The 18,334-nt window shown below is 41.8% G+C and overlaps 1 protein-coding gene across 1 annotated transcript in view; it reads left to right on the forward strand.

Moving 5' to 3' along the window:
- Positions 1-12,293, forward strand: part of magi3b (membrane associated guanylate kinase, WW and PDZ domain containing 3b) — a 130,002-nt gene extending 117,709 nt beyond the window's left edge. The window contains 14 exon segments of the mRNA XM_030729017.1: positions 1,172-1,363; positions 2,132-2,773; positions 4,531-4,562; positions 5,245-5,410; positions 5,501-5,595; positions 5,805-6,012; positions 7,068-7,250; positions 7,745-7,930; positions 8,353-8,449; positions 8,964-9,069; positions 9,351-9,488; positions 11,139-11,277; positions 11,910-11,999; positions 12,154-12,293. Of these exon segments, the coding sequence (XP_030584877.1) occupies positions 1,172-1,363; positions 2,132-2,773; positions 4,531-4,562; positions 5,245-5,410; positions 5,501-5,595; positions 5,805-6,012; positions 7,068-7,250; positions 7,745-7,930; positions 8,353-8,449; positions 8,964-9,069; positions 9,351-9,488; positions 11,139-11,277; positions 11,910-11,959 (2,234 nt within the window). The 3' untranslated portion in view covers positions 11,960-11,999; positions 12,154-12,293.
- The last annotated feature ends 6,041 nt before the right edge of the window (positions 12,294-18,334 follow it).

Consider the following 18,334-nt stretch of genomic DNA (forward strand, 5'->3'; position numbering starts at 1 on the left):
TGTACAAGCAACAGAGATAACCGCACTCTGGAGAGGATTGTGGAACAAAACCCATTCAAAAATGTGGAGGAGATTCACAAAGAGTGGACTGCAGCTGGAAGAACCACCACGCACTGCTGACCAACTTCATATCTTCCTGTTATTGTTGTCGTTTAGGTAGAAGTTATCATAATAAGCTAGTTATCTTGAGAGTTTTAGTCTCATACGTACAAAAGTCATAATTTCCTTTTAGCTTACTACATATACGTATGTCTTTTGGGTATGGTTAGTTTGCTGCAGTTTATTTATCTTCAAATATAAAGATCCCAGATAATGACAGCACCATCACGCTCTCCCAGTTTATAGCAGAATTGCTGAAATGTGCCCCATTGTCACCAGCTGGCTTCACTTCACTTTACATTCTTTTTTTTTTTTTTAAAGTCAAAGCTATAATGTAGTCCAGGCCAGAAACCATCAGGCAGCAAGCGAAAAATGGTGTGTCCATGATCTAAAGTGCTGATACCACAGTAATGCCAGATAGGGGAGGCTGCACAGTTAAATGCAATGTGACCCTGACAGTTGGTTATCTATTGTATTGCGTATGCCACAGCCAAGCTGCTGGTCCATATTGATGTTGCCACTGACCTTAAGTTGTTCCTTTTTCCAGTTATAAAAAGTCTACAGTGATAAACCTTTTTTTTTTTTCTGAGTCACTGATTGCAGTAAAGAAAGGATAACAGAGGACACTGTGGTAAATTGGATACTGTCAGAGGTACTATGTCAGTGTTCTGCTCTATAGTTTTCAAATGAAGGTAAATGAGTAAATTAGTTTCTATAGCTGTAATTTTATCTGTCTGTTTGTGCAGGTAGGCAGGGAGGTACAAAAAGGTTTCTGTGAAAGGTTTACCTAGTTAAGGCTTATAGATTATACCTGTTAATTAGAAATGACTAATTAGTACGTTGATCCTCAGCACATAATGCTTATAATTGGGGTTCAGTGTGGACATGGATGGATTTTGCTGTCTTTCAAGAAGAATATACATTTATTAATCATCAGTGTTGCTGTGGTTAATGTAGTACACTATTTGGATATTTCACTTGTGTTTGATAAAGCTTGCTGTGCACTCTGTTTTGTTTTTGTTTTTTTAAATGTGCATACTTACATGTGCTTACATGTGCACTTTCTGCACAGGTAAGGGAGGTGCATCTGGCTTCACAGCAGACCGCAGCCAGCTGAAAGGGGAGATTTACCAGACTGTGCTGAAAAAGAGCTCCCAAGGTTTTGGATTTACCATCATAGGAGGCGACCGCACAGATGAGTTTCTGCAGGTGAAAAATGTGCTCAGCGATGGCCCTGCTGCCCAAGACAAGAAGATGGCATCTGGTGAGCAAAACCTTTGCAAATGTACTCGCAACTTACCACAGAAAAAGACCAGTAAGAGCTAATACACTTATCCCAATAAACATTAAAATCCCATTTAGCTGGCAGGATGATCCATGTGTTCATAACTGCTTATTTCTGTAAAATTGCAGAAAATTCTTTTACAGCTAACTTGTACCAATTGTGTTACCATGATGCACCTGGAGGTATCAATTTTACATCTGTGCTGTTCACTTAACCTAACACTGCCCCGTGAGTTACAGTAAATAGAGCAATAACAACAACTTCAGCATTGTCAAGGGCATTGTTTTATAGCGGGCTGATTATGGTGGGTGTGAAGCCATCTAAAAGCTTTATTGTTATTGTTTCTGATCTTGCCTTTGTCTTTAGGCTGTCTACATAAACCAACAGCCGCGAATGAGTGTGTGTGTGATGATTGCGGTGGTATGATATGACAGAACTCTACAGCTGTCTCAGCTCCTGTAGTTGTGGCGGAGAATGCTGTTCAGGTCTGTTCAACAATGTAGTGAGTAAAGAGAGGATGAGAATGAAGCAGGAATGAATGAGATAAAAGGAAACTGAAACGGTACCAGGAGCTGCCAAAATGAAAATATGAGAGAGCAGTGAAGGGGAAAGGGACATTTCAGAGAAAAGCTCTGTCTGACAAAAGGAGAAAGCACTCCTCCAAGAAATGTAGAAAGGTGATGTCTAGATTAAATACCACAGGATAAATTCCTTCTTGTTACCTTCTTTCCTTTCTGCTTGTCTTAGGTGATGTAATTGTTGAGATTAATGGGATATGTGTCCTGGGGAAGACCCATCCGGAGGTAGTGCAAATGTTCCAGTCCATTCCCATTAACCAGTATGTGAACATGGTTCTTTGCCGCGGATACCCGCTTCCTCCTGACGTTGATCTAGACAGCGATGATCCTCTTCCCCCTCCTCCTCCGCCACCGGCCGCCCAGTCCCAGCAGGCTCTACATGGTGGAGAGGTGGTGACAGCTGTGCCCCTTATCAATGGACAGCCGCTGCTCGTGAAAGGTGACGTCCTCCACGGCTCCTCACAGGAGCTTCACTATGTTACCACTGATGCCAGTGGCCGTCCTGTTGTGGCTGCTTTACCAAACGGGAGGCAGGGTGGAGAAGGGGCCACAACGATGCTCCAACCAGAGCTGGTGAGCGTCCCCCTGGTCAAGGGACCTGGTGGATTTGGGTTTGCCATTGCTGACTGCCCTCTGGGGCAGAAGGTGAAGATGATCTTGGATGCCCAGTGGTGCCGTGGCCTGCAGAAAGGAGATGTGATTAAGGAGATCAACAGGCAAAATGTGCAGACGCTTAGCCATGCACAAGTGGTGGACATCCTTAAAGACTTGCCAGTGGGCAGCGAGGTCAATGTGCTGGTGTTGCGAGGAGGTGAGAGACTGAAATAACAACACAACAACACATCTCTGTACTGGTCTGTCTGACTCACTCACTGCTGTCTTTCTATCTGCCTGCCTAACTATTTGACTGTGTATCTATATATTTATGTGGCTGGCGAGCAATAAATCCATATTGTCTGTTTTCTCTCAGCCAGCCATCTTTTTTCCCTCTTCAGTGCATTCCTCCATTATCCTTAGTTTTTATGCCCTTGTGTGTGTGACATAATATGCTATTACTGTCAATGCAACTCCAACAGTGCCCATGGGAGGTGAGGTCAGCGTGTTGATACTGACAGGAGGTGAGGTGGTGTTGTGGCTGGTTGGGGGCACTGACTGACTGCACACTGTTGTTCTGTAGAAGTCTGGGTGATGCCACTATGACTGTGATTGGTGTAAGGTCACCACAGTAGAGACTGCTGCCTTTTTAGCTGAATAGATCTAACCACGCCACTGTACTGTAACTATTGCAAATGATGATCAGAATCAATCCATCAGAGCCATATTTCCTGACATATATAGACTGTACATGTTGAGCATCTCTTGAGCATGCCTTCTCTTTGCTTCCATTTAACCCACCTCATTTTACGACAACTGCCACTGAGGTGTAATGCTTTGTGTTACAAGTCAGTGAATGGGAATTACATAAGTGTAGGGATGTGCTTCATTCCAAGGAGCAGCATGAGGAGACTAGGCACCCTACAAATGTCTCCTATATCTATCTCCTGCCGCCCCAGGGATTCACTGTGCTAGTCGATGAACCCCGGATTGGCTTTGATCATCAGCAGAGCGAAGGAGATCTCTGCATGCCTCTTAGAGATCCATGGCTAAATGGCTATAGAGGGAACATCCCCAGGGGCCTCCTCCCCATAGCCACACCTCAGCCCTCTGCCTCATCTCCCAAAACACCCACACTCCTTATGCTCGCTGTTGTGCTGCCATCACCACATCCTGCTCCACTGATGCACTGCATGACCCCATAGTTAAAGCCGAGCTGGGCTCAGCTTCACCCAGCCTGTCCAACTAAAGAGCTAATGCCAGTTTTAACCCTCATTAGACAATTGCCTGTGGTTTGGAAGAGGATCCCTGTGTTCATGTGTGTGTGATTGGCGGGCATCAGCGCTTAGAGAAAGGATAGAAGGCGAGGAGTTGTGTGGGAAGGTGTGTGTCATGTGTATGTTTAGTACACTTGTCTTATTTCGTGCCTTTGATGACTCTGATGTTGGATTGGGAATTTCGCAATGAAGCGGAAAAACACCGCTGTGTCTCCCCTTTTACATCAGGCTCCATTAAGCCCTCATCAGCCGTGTTAGTCCAGCTCCACAGGACTCCAGGCTCCAGAGCAGTGTTTGTTAATTCACTTAAAGCAGGGCGTTGGGGTGGGGGGGTTTCTGTGATGGAACATGTGGGTGTGCTGTACAGTGAACAGAGAGCGGGAAGAGAATCATCAGTCATTGAATTATATGCATGAATCTCTAATGCCCTCGCCCACTCTCTTATAGTTGGTTTGCACTTTGTAGTCACCTCTTCAGCACGTGTACTACCTTGATATTCCTTATTTATCTTTAAACGCACATGGATGTATATTCCCTAATGGATCGTTCCTTAGTGAGCACTGGTTTATTTTTATGCTCACTTCTCTCTCAGAGTGTCACTGCCATCTGGTGGACAGCGATTCAGTGACTGTTGTTGTTTCAAACCATGTTTTCACTGCTTAATATGTTCTGGTTGTGTGTCTGCGTCTCTCCATAGGTCAAACCTCCCCCGTGAAGAGTCTGAAGCCTGTGAGTAAAATTTTATATTTGCCCATTTCTTCATTATTGTTTCCTCGAGGGGATATATCCCCCAATTTGATTTCAAAGCGTTTTGTCCTTCAGCCTAACCGGCCTCTGTTGCATTGAATTAAATGATAGCAATAAATTTGAATATTGATTATGTTTCTGGGCGCCTTCTTTTGTTTGCTCTGAAAAACGATCTTAATTACTTCCTTTCAGTATTCGTATTCTTAGGGCTATTGTCAGGGGACTGCAATGGTAATGAAGCATGGATGAGCCTCTGTAGATATGGTGGTATTATTAATACAGCAGTTTTAGATAAGGAAGTTGCCCTTTCTGCCTTAAGAGGCCTGTCACAGCCTTTGGGGAAATCTTTACTTTTAAAACATGGATTATGTATTATATCCAAATCCCTTTGCTTAGAATTTAAAACAATAAGAAGAAAGTAAAGTGAAAGTACTTGATGTTTTTTGTAAAAAGTGACCTTTATTGCTTTTGTAATGTATCAACATTAGATGTTCATCCACTAGTTTTTGATAATGAGCCTTGGTGACTATTAGTAAATGAGTGATGTTCTTCATTGGTGAATAACAAAGCATATTTGAGCTAATGAAAAAATTTTTTAATTAATTCTACATAAATAGTTTCAATTTTTAAAACAACAAAACATTAAGCAGCATGTGTCTGTCAGAGACAGGAAATGACGGCCAGTACAGAAACTCTGGACACTGTCGCAGACTCAGCGCCACAGGCGTTGCCTTACCACTCCAACACAAGCACCCTGCGCTCTGCCGACTCTCCCAAAAGAGATGTTACAGAGATGTACTTGAAGTCCAAAGCCCTTTTGGAGAGCAGACGTAAGTGCAGACCTGCATCACTTGTTCACATAAATTTTTAACCTTTTGTCCTCACAGTAAGCTTTAACACTAGGAAAATTATGCCCACAGAGCCTCACACCAAAGATATAGATGTTTTTCTGAAGCGGGATATTGAAACAGGCTTTGGCTTCCGTGTTCTGGGAGGAGAAGGGCCACAACAGCCAGTAAGTGTATATAAACTATATTTTTTATTCCAGTTAAAAATTACACAAGTTTGTGCACCCATAATACTTTTATTATGAAAAAATTGTGCTGAAAAGAGTATGCAGTCATAGAACTAGTGATGCGACCACTGAAATAGACTTTGTGTTCATAATAATGCTTATTATTTCTATTTCTTCAGTGACTAAGCCTGTTATTAACACCATGTCAGAATGTATTTCCCCAGGTGTACATTGGTGCCATTGTGCCTAATGGAGCTGCAGAGAAGGACGGGCGTCTCAGAGCAGGAGACGAGCTTATTGGCATCGATGGTGTGATCGTCAAAGGTCGTTCACACAAGCAGGTTTTGGATCTCATGACCAACGCTGCCCGTAATGGTCAAGTTATGCTGACTGTTCGTAGGAAGGTCATCTATAGAGGTGAGTAACAAGCCAAGCAACAACCTGGCATGTTTGTCAACGTTTTGTAATTAAAAGTACAAAGTTTCCCAATCATCTATAAAGACCACATTTTTTGGACGCCACCCAGACAGCAAGCAATTTAAGGAGAACATGTGACTAAACATGTCACTCCTGGACCAACAGGGCCCAAAGAAAACTACAGAGTCCGACATTGATTTGGCAAAATGACACACCGATTCAATATTAATTTTATTGACCTCAGTTGATGTATCCGGGTGTCAATACTGACACTGAGTTGCCAATTACCCATGTTAACCCAGTGGGAGAGCCCCCGAGTGGGGAAAAGGTGGCTAAGCTACCTTACTACAGGGCCCTGGATAGCTCCAGGATTTTCCAGGGTGCAAAGCCAGGTCTCCAATTCACTGAGCCTGGCTTCCAAAGCTACAAACAGGCTACATTTATTACAAGTACCGTTAATATTAAAGGAGGCCAAAGGAGTAACTAGAAATTTGACACAATGAGCTTTGTGGTTATTGATTTTATTCTATTTTCTTAAATTATTCCATTTATTTGTAAATGTACACTGTACAAAGTTTCTTTTGTGACTTGCACCGGACGGAGCTCAGAATCAGAATTTCATTCCTCTCATGTTTTACATGAGAAGGAGGACAATAAAGCTTTTGAATCTTTTGAAAGTGCGGGAGGACAGGTGACGAAGCCATGCTGTTAGTGACTAGGCTAAGAGCTAAGCTAATAGCAACACTAAGCTGGTGGATCCCTTAAGACTACGTGAGTACTGTGAATATAATTTGCAGGTGATTTCACAGAGAGTGTGATTTGGACAAAGCAAGTTAAGATACACTATGAAATAAGTCATCTAAAGATTTGTAATTAATTGAGCTACTTTTTTTTTTTTACTTGTAATAAAAGCTTCTGATTCTAATTTGCACCTTACTGACGAAGGCAGTTCACAGTCGTCTATAGATCCCTCAAGGCTACACACCTCAGAGTTCAAATATAAGAAGAACTGTGAAAGGCAGAAATGCATTAGCATCTGTATCCTTTCATATAAGATGCAACAGAGGAAGAAGCTCAGGAAATGGCTCCGGTGCTGGTGAATGGTTCTCCCATACTACCTCGCCTATCGATGCCGAGCGCACTGGACCACGAGTCTTTTGACATCACGCTCCACCGCAAGGAAACTGAGGGCTTTGGCTTTGTGATCCTCACATCCAAGAGCAAACCTCCGCATGGAGGTGAGAGCTCAGTCTTCAGTTCAGTTTTCTTAATGCAGTTAAAAATTCAATTAAAAACACCGTATATATGGTATGTATTTCAATCATGCCATATTTCTGGATATGCCCTACTTAAACTGAAAAACATGATAAGCATGTATTTAACATTTAACTAAGCCATTAAACAGCCTCCAAATACACTATTGGTTGTTGGTTATATAAGTACAAAAATGATAGAAATTGGAATACTGTCTACTGATTCTAATTATTATTATTATAATTATTACAAGTATATCCAGAAAATGGCTTCTGGCTTTAAGAGTCATTAAGAGAAGAATGTGGACATTCTCAGAAAATTGAAAGACATTTTGCAGATTGAATTAAACCATAACAAAATAAATCAATTGTGGGAACATTCTGAGTTTTGTGTTGACAAAAGACAGTAAAAAAAAAAAGGCAGTTTCCTAACGGTTACTCTGACCGAGTCTCATATGTCTTTATTTCTGCCATTTCAGTTATCCCACACAAAATTGGCCGCATCATCGAGGGCAGCCCCACTGACCGCTGCGGCCTGCTGCACGTCGGGGATCGTATCTCAGCGGTCAATGGACGCTCCATCATCGAGCTCTCTCACAATGACATCGTCCAGCTTATCAAGGATGCCGGCAATGTTGTCACCCTCACTGTGGTTCCTGAAGATGGTGAATATTTCTGGAGACGGTGCATTTATTATAGTAGTTAGTGGGTCCTGTGATGAGTTCAGTTTAAAGTTTATTGGAAATTAGTTTTGCAGTCAGATAATCAATGAAGTCAACCCTGCATGTAATAAGATATAAATATTTTAGTATCCATATAAAAAATTCAGTTAATAACTGAGATAGTCAACGTTTGAAAAACGAGACCTCCACTACAGTGAAATGATTGAATGAATAAAACTAAAACAAAATACATGATAAGGCTTAAAGCTTAATTTTGTAAAAGAGAACTAAACGTTGAAGTTGTAGCTTAAAGTAAGTATGAGACATGTTGGAGGGATTCTGTATGTGTGCATTTCCACCAGTGGGAGTGTTAAATAGTAATTATTGTAATGCTGGTTACAATTTCTTGTCAAAATGTATTTTAGAGTACAAGGGCCCTCCATCAGGAGCAAGTTCAGCAAAACAGAGTCCAGCTCTTCAGCACAGAGCCGTGGGGCAAAGGTCAGCGCTGCAGGACGAACGGTAAGGATCCCACAAAGCAGAGCTGAAGAAATGCTTAACTCTTTGCATATCTTTAACTGTAACAACACTTTAGGGGAAAAGTAAAGCAGAAATGTTAAGTGTTAGTGAGCTTTGTATATTAGACAAAAGCACAAAAAGGTTACATTCGGCAAAACTGAGAAAATGTTGACAGCGAAGGCAAACCTAAATTGAAAATAAATTATAATATGGTTATGGTGACATTATTTTTTTGAATTACTACAAATCCTAACAAATAAAACCCTCAGCACACTAACTACTGAACATGAAATAAATTGTGAATGTGGGAATGAGAATTGGATGCCCTTAGGGCAAAAAAAGACACCAGTGTAATAAACATAAGTGTGTAACATAATAAGTGGGTGCAGCCCTTTCCTATTTAACATCCAGCATTAAATTTCACTGTTTTTCACGAAAGCTTTTTCATTTGGTGGCCTGTGGCCTTTTATTTACAAGTTTCACTGAAGGAATAAAGTGAATATGTTGTTTCTTTTAGTTATAATCTGGACATGGAGGAGAAAAAGGAAGGACTCAACTGGTCTGATCACAAAACTCTTCCGCTTGGTGAGACGGGAACGCTGTGTGTGACGGGGCCCAATCAGGTGAGAATCATCCTCTTTTTTCCTTCCCCTGTATCTTGTCTTAGAAAGTATCAGAAAATTATAAGTCCTCAAACCAGAATAGGGTTATACAAATGAGTGTTTATGTCTCTATGAAAAGAAATACTGTAGTTTATGCTGTGCTTACCACATGGCCTGTTCTTCCTATCACATAAAGCTCTTGGCTGTTTTGCGGTCCACATAGTGAACAGGGTTATGAAGTTCATGCACTCGAAATTCATGATACTTTGTGTCTAAAAATGAGTGTTGTCTCCCTGCTGTAGGGTTGTCTGACGGTGGAGTTGGAGAGAGGGCCCAGGGGCTTTGGCTTTAGTCTGCGGGGGGGTACAGAGTATAACATGGGCTTGTACATCCTGAGACTTGCAGAAGACGGGCCTGCTCAGCAAGACGGAAGAATCCATGTGAGTGCTCCTTTTATTGTAACATTTATACCGACTCTACTAAGAAGTAGATATCAGAATCACACAGCTGACAAGAAATTAGGGAAAACAACAACAAAAACTAATGAAAAAATAATAAAACAAGCTGTATTGTTTTGGAGCTCATTTTATTATTCGCAACATCGCTACATGCAGCATGACACGCTATTATAGAAACCATTCCTTTGTGGAAATGTGGTGTTGCACATTTAGTTTATGAAGGAGAGTCATAAATCAAAATATAATTTGTGTTGCCTTGCGCTGACTGAGATTAAACTAATGAACTGTGTTTCAACAAGTGCCACTTGCAGTGTGGTAGGGAGTATGGTGCTCTCTGCTCTGATGTGTGTGTGTGTGTGTGTGTGTGTGTGTGTGTGTGTGTGTGTGTGTGTGTGTGTGTGTGTGTGTGTGTGTGTGTGTGTGTGTGTGTGTGTGTGTGTGTGTGTAGCATTTTGTTGTTTTTATTGCAAAGTTTAATTCCACTCAGCAAGTAGGGAAGATGCAGTGATGAAGTGTTTGCAGAATGCTCTTTGGTTTTTCAGTCTTGATTTTGATTTAGTTCTTTAAATGTTTTTAAAATATTTTTTTTAATTCATGTTCATCAGCGTCTGTGTACTGTGTTAACAGGAAGGTCACACTGCAATTGACCCTGTATTTTCTCCTTTTATGGTGGAGGTTCAGCAAAATTCAAATTTTCCCATGGGGATGATATCACATTATTATTATTACGGGATGAGAATGGAAGGAAGCTCCTAGTGGAAATCAATCTTAGGCCTGCCAGACAGTGATCTGCAGCCATGACTTTGCCTATCTCAGGATGAAAAAGGGGGTGTCGGCACTGTGTAGCAATTACTACATTTGTATTACTTAAAATAAGCTGCTTTACTGACTCAGGGATCTCTGCTTCTCCGTGAAAGAAATGCACACACAGACCAGGACTTTGAAACAATAAAAAAGCTGATTTCACATCTGAAGAAAGATCATTGAAAGGGTCATCGGAGAGTATATTCCAATGAGAAACAATAGCTCTATTTCTCATCATGGGGAAGTCGGTGAGAGAGTTGACTGAAGGTCCATTGTTATCAGGTGGAAATGAATGACTGTGATACAAAGGGTTCACACAGTAGTTATTTTCTGCACTGTGTTTTGTTCCTTTTGTTCCTGGCAAAGACATCGCTCCCGCGCTATAAAGTCAACAAGTTATCTGTTGAGATTTCCTGGGAAATTTTTGTTTTTGAATCCAATCCTGGCCTCCTGCACAAGCAGGCCTGTTAGAGCTGATTAGAGCCTTTCAGACTGGCATGTTTACACGCTTTACCCTGAGTTATTTTTTCATCTCCAATAATAGCACCTAGGTATCTCCAGGGTATTAAAAAAGTGTAAGTGTGTGTGTGTGTGTGTGTGTGTGTGTGTGTGTGTGTGTGTGTGTGTGTGTGTGTGTGTGTGTGTGTGTCCGTGCGTGCGTGTGTGTGTGTGTGTGTGTGTGTGTCCGTGCGTGCGCGTGCCTGCGTGTGCGTGCACATGTGCATGTGGCATAAGAATAAAATTTTTGATTGCAAATATAGTGTTTCTCCATGTTTGACTGTTAGGTATGTGTTAGTGTAATAACTGCATTTTCTGAATTGCTGACAGGTCGGAGATGAGATAGTAGAGATTAATGGGGAGCCCGCTCGTGGCATTTCGCACACACGGGCTATTGAACTGATCCAGGCTGGAGGAAACAAAGTGGTACTGCTGCTGAGACCCGGGGCAGGTCTGGCTCAAGATGCGAGTAAGTATTTAATTTGAAACTATTGCATTTGATACGGGCAAACATTGTGCTTCGAAATGTTACAGCTGTTACTCGGGTTATAGAATCTTTTTTGGGGGGATTGTAAAGTACAAAATAATAGGAAACTTGAGCACTTTTTGTTGACAGTAATTGAATGACATTTACAAATGGGCATAATTTTAAAATATTATATGTCGGTGGATTGCTGTGCGTGTTGTTTTGACCTTTTCCTGGACAGAGCACTGGCATCTGTTTCCCCAGCATTCCAGTCTTAATGCTTAGCTAAAATTTCCAGCTGCTGGCTGTAGCTTGATATTTAGAGCTGTGCTATGAAACTGGTATGCCAAAGTCACCCTGATCCTTTAATTTTTCTTTTTAATGTTTACATAAAATTAGAGTAAGAATTCAATTGGTTTTACTTCCTAAAGAGTTTAGCTGCTGCTTACAGTTTACGAGGAGGGAACACTGACAGTAGTTAAATACACGCTCAAATAATAAATTCACCTACTGCATCCGTTTGTTAAGTGATGGAGCCAGTTTCTGATTTCAGTGTGCTTTCTTTGCTGAGGTTTTTATTCATTCATTAACTCTGTCTGCTTCCTTCGGCTCCTCTTCTCTTTCCTCTGATGCAGGTAATACAGCTTCCTCTACTGTGTGCTATTACACTGAGCACCAACACTAACACCTTCACTGCTTTTACTGGGCTCTTCTCTTTTACCTTGGTAATTTTTTCTTCCACGTGCTTTCCCACCTTTAGCCTCTAAAATGTGATGTTATTTTCTCTCCCTGTTTTTCTGAATTACAGTATTTTGAGTGGCACGTTTATTTTTTGCACGTTTATTGCGTCCCCGTGTTAAATTTGTGTTGCTCTTGCAGGTCGACGTGATCAAAAAGTCGTTTCACCCACAAGCTATTCTGGAGAAGTTTTCTCTGACACATCACCCCTTTCCTCTCCATATCCCACCGGGGCTTCCACCTTTTTTTCCTCTCCTTTCTCCAGCAAATTGAAGCATTCTCACAGCTGGAGCGCAATTTCTCCACAAGGCCGCAAACCCCGCAGCAGCAGGGGTTTAAGCTCAGTGGAGGAAAGTGTTGAGTGGGCAGACACGGACGCAGAAGGGCTCCCACCCACCTCCAACGACCATATGAAGTTCTATAAGAGGACCAGGCCCACGAAAGACTCCAGAGAGCTAAGCAGCCCAAAGAAAACAGGGGAAACTTTTCCTAAAGCCAAAGAGCAACTACACAGTCCCAAAAATACTGAGAGTCAGGCACAGGAAGCAACACTGAACAAAAAATGGGTGCCTATCACACAGACAAAAACGCAATCTGCAAGTCCTGGGAAGTCTGCTCACGTTGGACAGCAAGGGATATCAACCTTGCAGCGCACAGAGAATCAACAAGGCCTTCAGCAGAGATTAAAGGATTCTTCCAGTAGAGAGAGCTTAGGTCATGGAAAGAAAAATGGCAAAGAGGGAAATTTTGAGCTCAGAAAATACCCTCAAGGTTGGGAGGTGGAAGGGAGAAGAGAAAGGACAAGATCTCTGCATGAGAAAGAAAGTTTTAAAAGAAGGGCGATAGGAGGATCTCACCACCACAGGACATTGCCTAATACACTAAGAGAGAGCGAGAAAGCTACAGGTAAAGACTCAGGGCACAGAGATGTTGATGCCAAGGGCAAACATACAGAAAACAGGACTATGAGTAAAGAGACTATTGACAAAAGAGAATCACTTTTGTTTTATAAAGATATGCGGAGCAGGAAAGGTTCTGTAAATTTGCCAAGAGAGGCTAAAGGAAGAGAAGATGCATTTTCCAATTCCAAAGAAGACAGTTTAAAGGACAACCCTGTGGCCTCTATAAACAGTATTCCAGGAGCCCTACAAACCCTGAAGGGACCTATTAACCCTGGCCCTTGGAAAGTGCCCAGCTCAGCCAAAATCCTCTCTGAGGCAGAAGTCCTCCGTGACCCTTTGTGATAGAATATTGAATCACCAGGACATGAGCCATGCCGTGGAATATTTTACAGTATCCTCAGTGGATTATTTTCCTGAGTTCTTCCATAAAACAGAGAAGTGCAACACGATGCCACATTTATCCATTTTAGACTGTGGGTTTGTATTTTGGGAGTCCTGTGACATCACATGTGGCATGTAGCAGCTCCCCTCTGCCTTGTCCGCTGCTTTAGCGTCTTTGATGCGGGACTTCAGCGTGTGCGACATGCTCGGGGCCTTGTCAGACCAGACATTTAGAAATGTGAATATGTGCCAATCCTGCGGGCCTCCTGTGGAACGATGACTACAAACAGCGCTTCACCCATTACAATGCAATGACCCATATGCAAAGAAAAGAGAAAGGCCCTCGCCTCTCATCTGTAGTGTATACAGTGTGACTCATCTAGGGTTTAATTTTGCTCTCAGTCTCATTGTTGGATATTTCAACTGTGTTTTTCTTATCTGTTGGCTCAACTGCATGCAGTCGGTCCTGTTTGTTTTATCGCACGTGTTCTGTGCATCGCTGAGGACGAACCCATTTCTTATTTATGATTTTCATTCTGATCACAGGCATATTTTAAATACAGCAAGTTACTGGGTAATCTAGACTGTTCTGTGGTTATAGTCATGACACACCTCCATTCAAACAGTATCATTAAAAAGACCAGAAACTTGTGGTTTGAGATCTTGTTTACCATGTGTATGATAACTAACCAGTGTGTAATTTATTGAGGTAATAGATGAATATATGTATATGTAGCTGTACCAAGCCATTTTGATAAAGACTTTCAAAAATTTGTCCCATGTTATTTGAGCTTACACCTTATTTCCGATGTACTTCAGTGGTAGGAATTACCAATGAACTTCGTAGTTCATGAAATGTATAGACGTAACGTGCAAACTGCTGTACCAAATGTTTAAAACTGCTCAAAACGTGTCTCATTGTGAAATATAATATATATATATATTTGAATGTGTCATGTTTTGCAAATTTTATCTATGAATTCCATTGCACCGCATCTGCCCTTGTAGCATAACAGATTGACCATGAGTTGTATTTAATTCGTGATGTTGACTTGCTACCAATGCATTGCCATTTTATTATTATTCTTTTAAAAACCTATTTCTTTTTTTTTATTATTATTTTTATTTTCTGAAAGGCTCACTATTAAAGGGGAAAATGGCAATTTACGCAATGCTGTGCAAGTTCTGAATCATGTCTCTGGTTGTTTTACATTTGCCTGTTGACAAAAAGAAAAATGAGGGTTTATTATTGTAGGCATTTTGTCGGTTCTGATGTGTGATTGTGTGCCAGGGTGAAGAATGAAAGAGGCCAGAGAATGATGTGGTTTACTAAGATACTGAACAAGCTGCTGATGTAAGGCAGGCATGCCACAAGCTCGCCACCTTACATATTAAAGGGAGCTGATAGCACTGATGAGATGAGGGATGGGGGGGCGGGGTGGGGTGGTGTGTGTGTTAATGTGCAGTCTTTAAAAAAAGTCTGATTTCACTGTTACTTTAAAGAGGACATATTATGCTCTTTCCTAGCTTCATATTTTTATTCTCGGACAGTATAAGAGTTGCTTTGCCTAATTCACAATTCAAAAATAATCCTCATTTGAATTATATTGGGGCTTTGTGTAGCATTCAGAACATCCTCTGGAACAAAGTGTTTTACCTCCCTTTGCCCCTCCCTTTAAGCCAACTTTTTTCTGATTGGCAGCCCCTCACAAACAGGGCTGCTGTGGTCACAACACAGACCTCATTAGCTCGCTTTGAAGGAGCCAAAAGTAGAAAAACCAACCTGAAAATTATAGTCAGTCTGAACTTTTGGCTCATTTGGATTACGTGTGCATACAGTGACTCATTATTTGAAATTTTTGACATGTAACAGTACATATATACACTATATTGCCAAAAGTATTCACTCGTCAGCCTTAAGCCATAGGGTTTAATTTGATAGTGGCCCACTCTTTGCAGCTATAACAGCTCTTCTGGAAAGGCTTTCCATAAGGTTTAGGAGTGTGTTTATGGGAATTTCTGACCATTCTTCCTGAAGCGCATTTGTGTGGTCAGACACTGATGTTGGATGAGAAGGCCTGGCTCGCAGTCTCTGCTCTAATTCATCCCACAGGTGTTCTCTCAGGTTGAGGTCAGGACTCTGTGCAGGCCAGCCAAGTTCCTCCACACCAAACTCACTCATCCATGTCTTTATAGGCCTTACTTTGTGCAATGGTGTGCAGCCATGTTGGAACAGGAAGGGGCCATCCCAAACTGTTCCCACAAAGTTGGGAGCATCAAATCGTGTAAAATGTCTTGGTATGGTGAAGCATTAAGAGTTCCTTTCACTGGAACCAAGGGGCCAAGCACAACTCCACACCATAATCCCCCCTCCGTTCTCCTGGTAACATCACAACCAGACCCATCCATCAGATTATCAGATGGCAAAGTGTGAGAACACATCTCCACTGCTCTAGAGTTCAGTGGCAGCGTGCTTTACACCACTGCATCTCACACTGTGCATTGTACTTGGTGATTTAAGACTTGGATGCAGCTGCTGGACCATGGAAACCCATTCCATGAAGCTCTCTACGCACTGTTCTTGAGCTAATCTGAAGGCCACATGAAGTTTGGAGCTCTGTAGCAATTGACTCTGCAGAAAGTTGGCGACCTCTGCACACTATGTGCCTCAGCATCCGCTGACCCCGCTCTGTGATTTTATATGGCCTACCACTTTGTGGCTCAGTTGCTGTGGTTCCCAGTGGCTTCCACTTTGTTATAATACCACTAACAGTTAACTAGAATATTTAGTAACTAGGAAATTTTACAACTGAACTTCTTGCACAGGTGGCATCCTATCACGGTACCACGCTGGAATTCACTGAGCTCCTGAGAGCGACCCATTCTTTCACTACTGTTTGTGGAAGCAGTCTGCAGGCCTAGATGCTTTATACGCCTGTGGCCATGGAAGTGATTGGAACACCTGAATTCAATGATTTGGATGGATGAGTGAATGCTTTTGGCAATATAGTGTATGACAGAAAATGAAGAAAAGCATAACTGGTCCACTTTAAATAATTTTTGAGGTGATAAGGAAATATACTCCGCATACTTGCAAATACAACTTTGAAATAAACACATTCAGATGAGCTCAGGGAAAACAGAATTGTAGCAAATGTGTGAAAAAGTCATTATCAATGAAAAGTGAATGGTGGGTGAAGTCTGTGATTGTATACTTGCATTTTCAGGTTACAAATCCCTAGAGGATGTGCTATGAGCCAATCAGTGGTAGGTTTTTGTGCAATAGTTTGGTTGGTTGAATGAGTAAATCCAACCCTGAGTGCTGAATACAGGCAGTTCACTCTGGTTCAGAATCAGATAATATCCCCTTTTATTGGATGTCCCCTGCACTGTAGTACAGCTTTATGCTTTAATTTGAACTATTTTGACATCTCTGCATCATACTGTGGCCTTGCATTGCTTCATTAGGGGGGAAAAAAAACAATCCTTGTGGTATCTTCTACATTCTGTAGGAAAAGTAGATGTAAATGTTTGTACATTGTACAGCACCTTTATAAATACTTGCCGAGTGCAATTTTGGGGAGAGAAAAAAAATAGAGGTATATTAAATCGCTCCATTATTTTTTTATGTAAAATAAAAACAAAAAAGAGAGAAACATATTTAAAAATGTATTGTAAAGAATAGGCTATGACCTTGACATGGTATTCTGTTCATGCACTGACAAATAAAGTTTTGCTGAAAACACGTCCCTGGATTTGTTGTATTGAAACTCAAGTGCACATAAAATCAACATCAAAGCCATACTTTTCATATATATGAGTTTACCACCAGCACAGTCACAAATGTTGGCCAAATAAACATTTCATATCTCTCCTGACATACAGCTAAATGCTCCATTTTGTAGTCGGTATCTGTAGCCAGTCTTGATGATCTGGCTGTGGAGGCGGAGCATCTCCTTGGTAAATCCCGCTCTTGATGGTGACTTGCGCAGTTGGCTTGAAGTTGGCCTCTAGTGTTGCTCTCCACATCCCCATTGAGTTCTTGATGAAGGCTCCTAGGGTCCTGTTGATCTTGTACAGTTCCAGGCATTCCAGGATCCACGTGTGCGGCATCGAGTCATAGGCTTTCTTGTAATCAATCCAGGCGATGCACAGGTTGGTGCTTCTGGTCTTAGAGTGTCGACTGCTCTATCTACCAGTAGCTGGTGTTTTGCTCCTCTGGTGTTACTGCCAATTCCTTTCTGGGCCTCGCTCATGTATTGTGCCACGTACCTGCTCATCTTAGCTGCTATGATGCCTGACAGGAGTTTCCATGTTGTACTGAGGCAGGTTATTGACCGGTAGTTGGATGGGACCGGCCCCTTCTGGGGGTCCTTGGGGACTCTCCGGCCTTCAGTCAGCCATTCCGAGTGCATCTTAGCCTCAAGCAGCTGGTTCATTTGTGCTGCCAGGTGCTCATGGAGTGCCTACTTTAGTCAGTAGGCTCCTATCTGTCTGGCATACCTCTTTGAGCGGTTAGCAGTTTCTAAAGCCTCAGGTATTGACAGCCTGTTCTACTTCTTAGACACCCCTTTCTTCATCGTACCTTTCTATAACTCTGGTAGCTGGCTAACTTCCCTCCGTGCTGCCTTGATCTTAGCCTCTAGTCGTCTTTTCCATGGAGGGTACTGCTCCTTGTGGCTGTTCATCTTACAGTCAAGCATCTCAAGGATCAATCTTACTCATTTTACACAATGCTGAACACTTATAATCAGGGGTGAAAGTAGTCTTGAATTCTCGCCAGTACTATGTGTATATTTTATATATATATGTTTTGTTTTTTAACTTTACTGTTGCCTACCTGTATAAGGCAGAAATTAGAAGCACTTGTCAATGTGGAATATATTTTTTCATTTGTTAAGGAACTGAGATGTTTGGACACACTTAACACAACTGATAACCACCTCCACACATTCTGGTTCTGTCCACTAATACAAAACTTCTGGAAGAAATAATCACCAAACTTTCTCAAACCTCAATCCGCTTGGCAACCACTGTGT

Source organism: Archocentrus centrarchus, chromosome 5 (assembly GCF_007364275.1).
Source record: "Archocentrus centrarchus isolate MPI-CPG fArcCen1 chromosome 5, fArcCen1, whole genome shotgun sequence".
Lineage (NCBI taxonomy): Eukaryota > Metazoa > Chordata > Actinopteri > Cichliformes > Cichlidae > Archocentrus > Archocentrus centrarchus.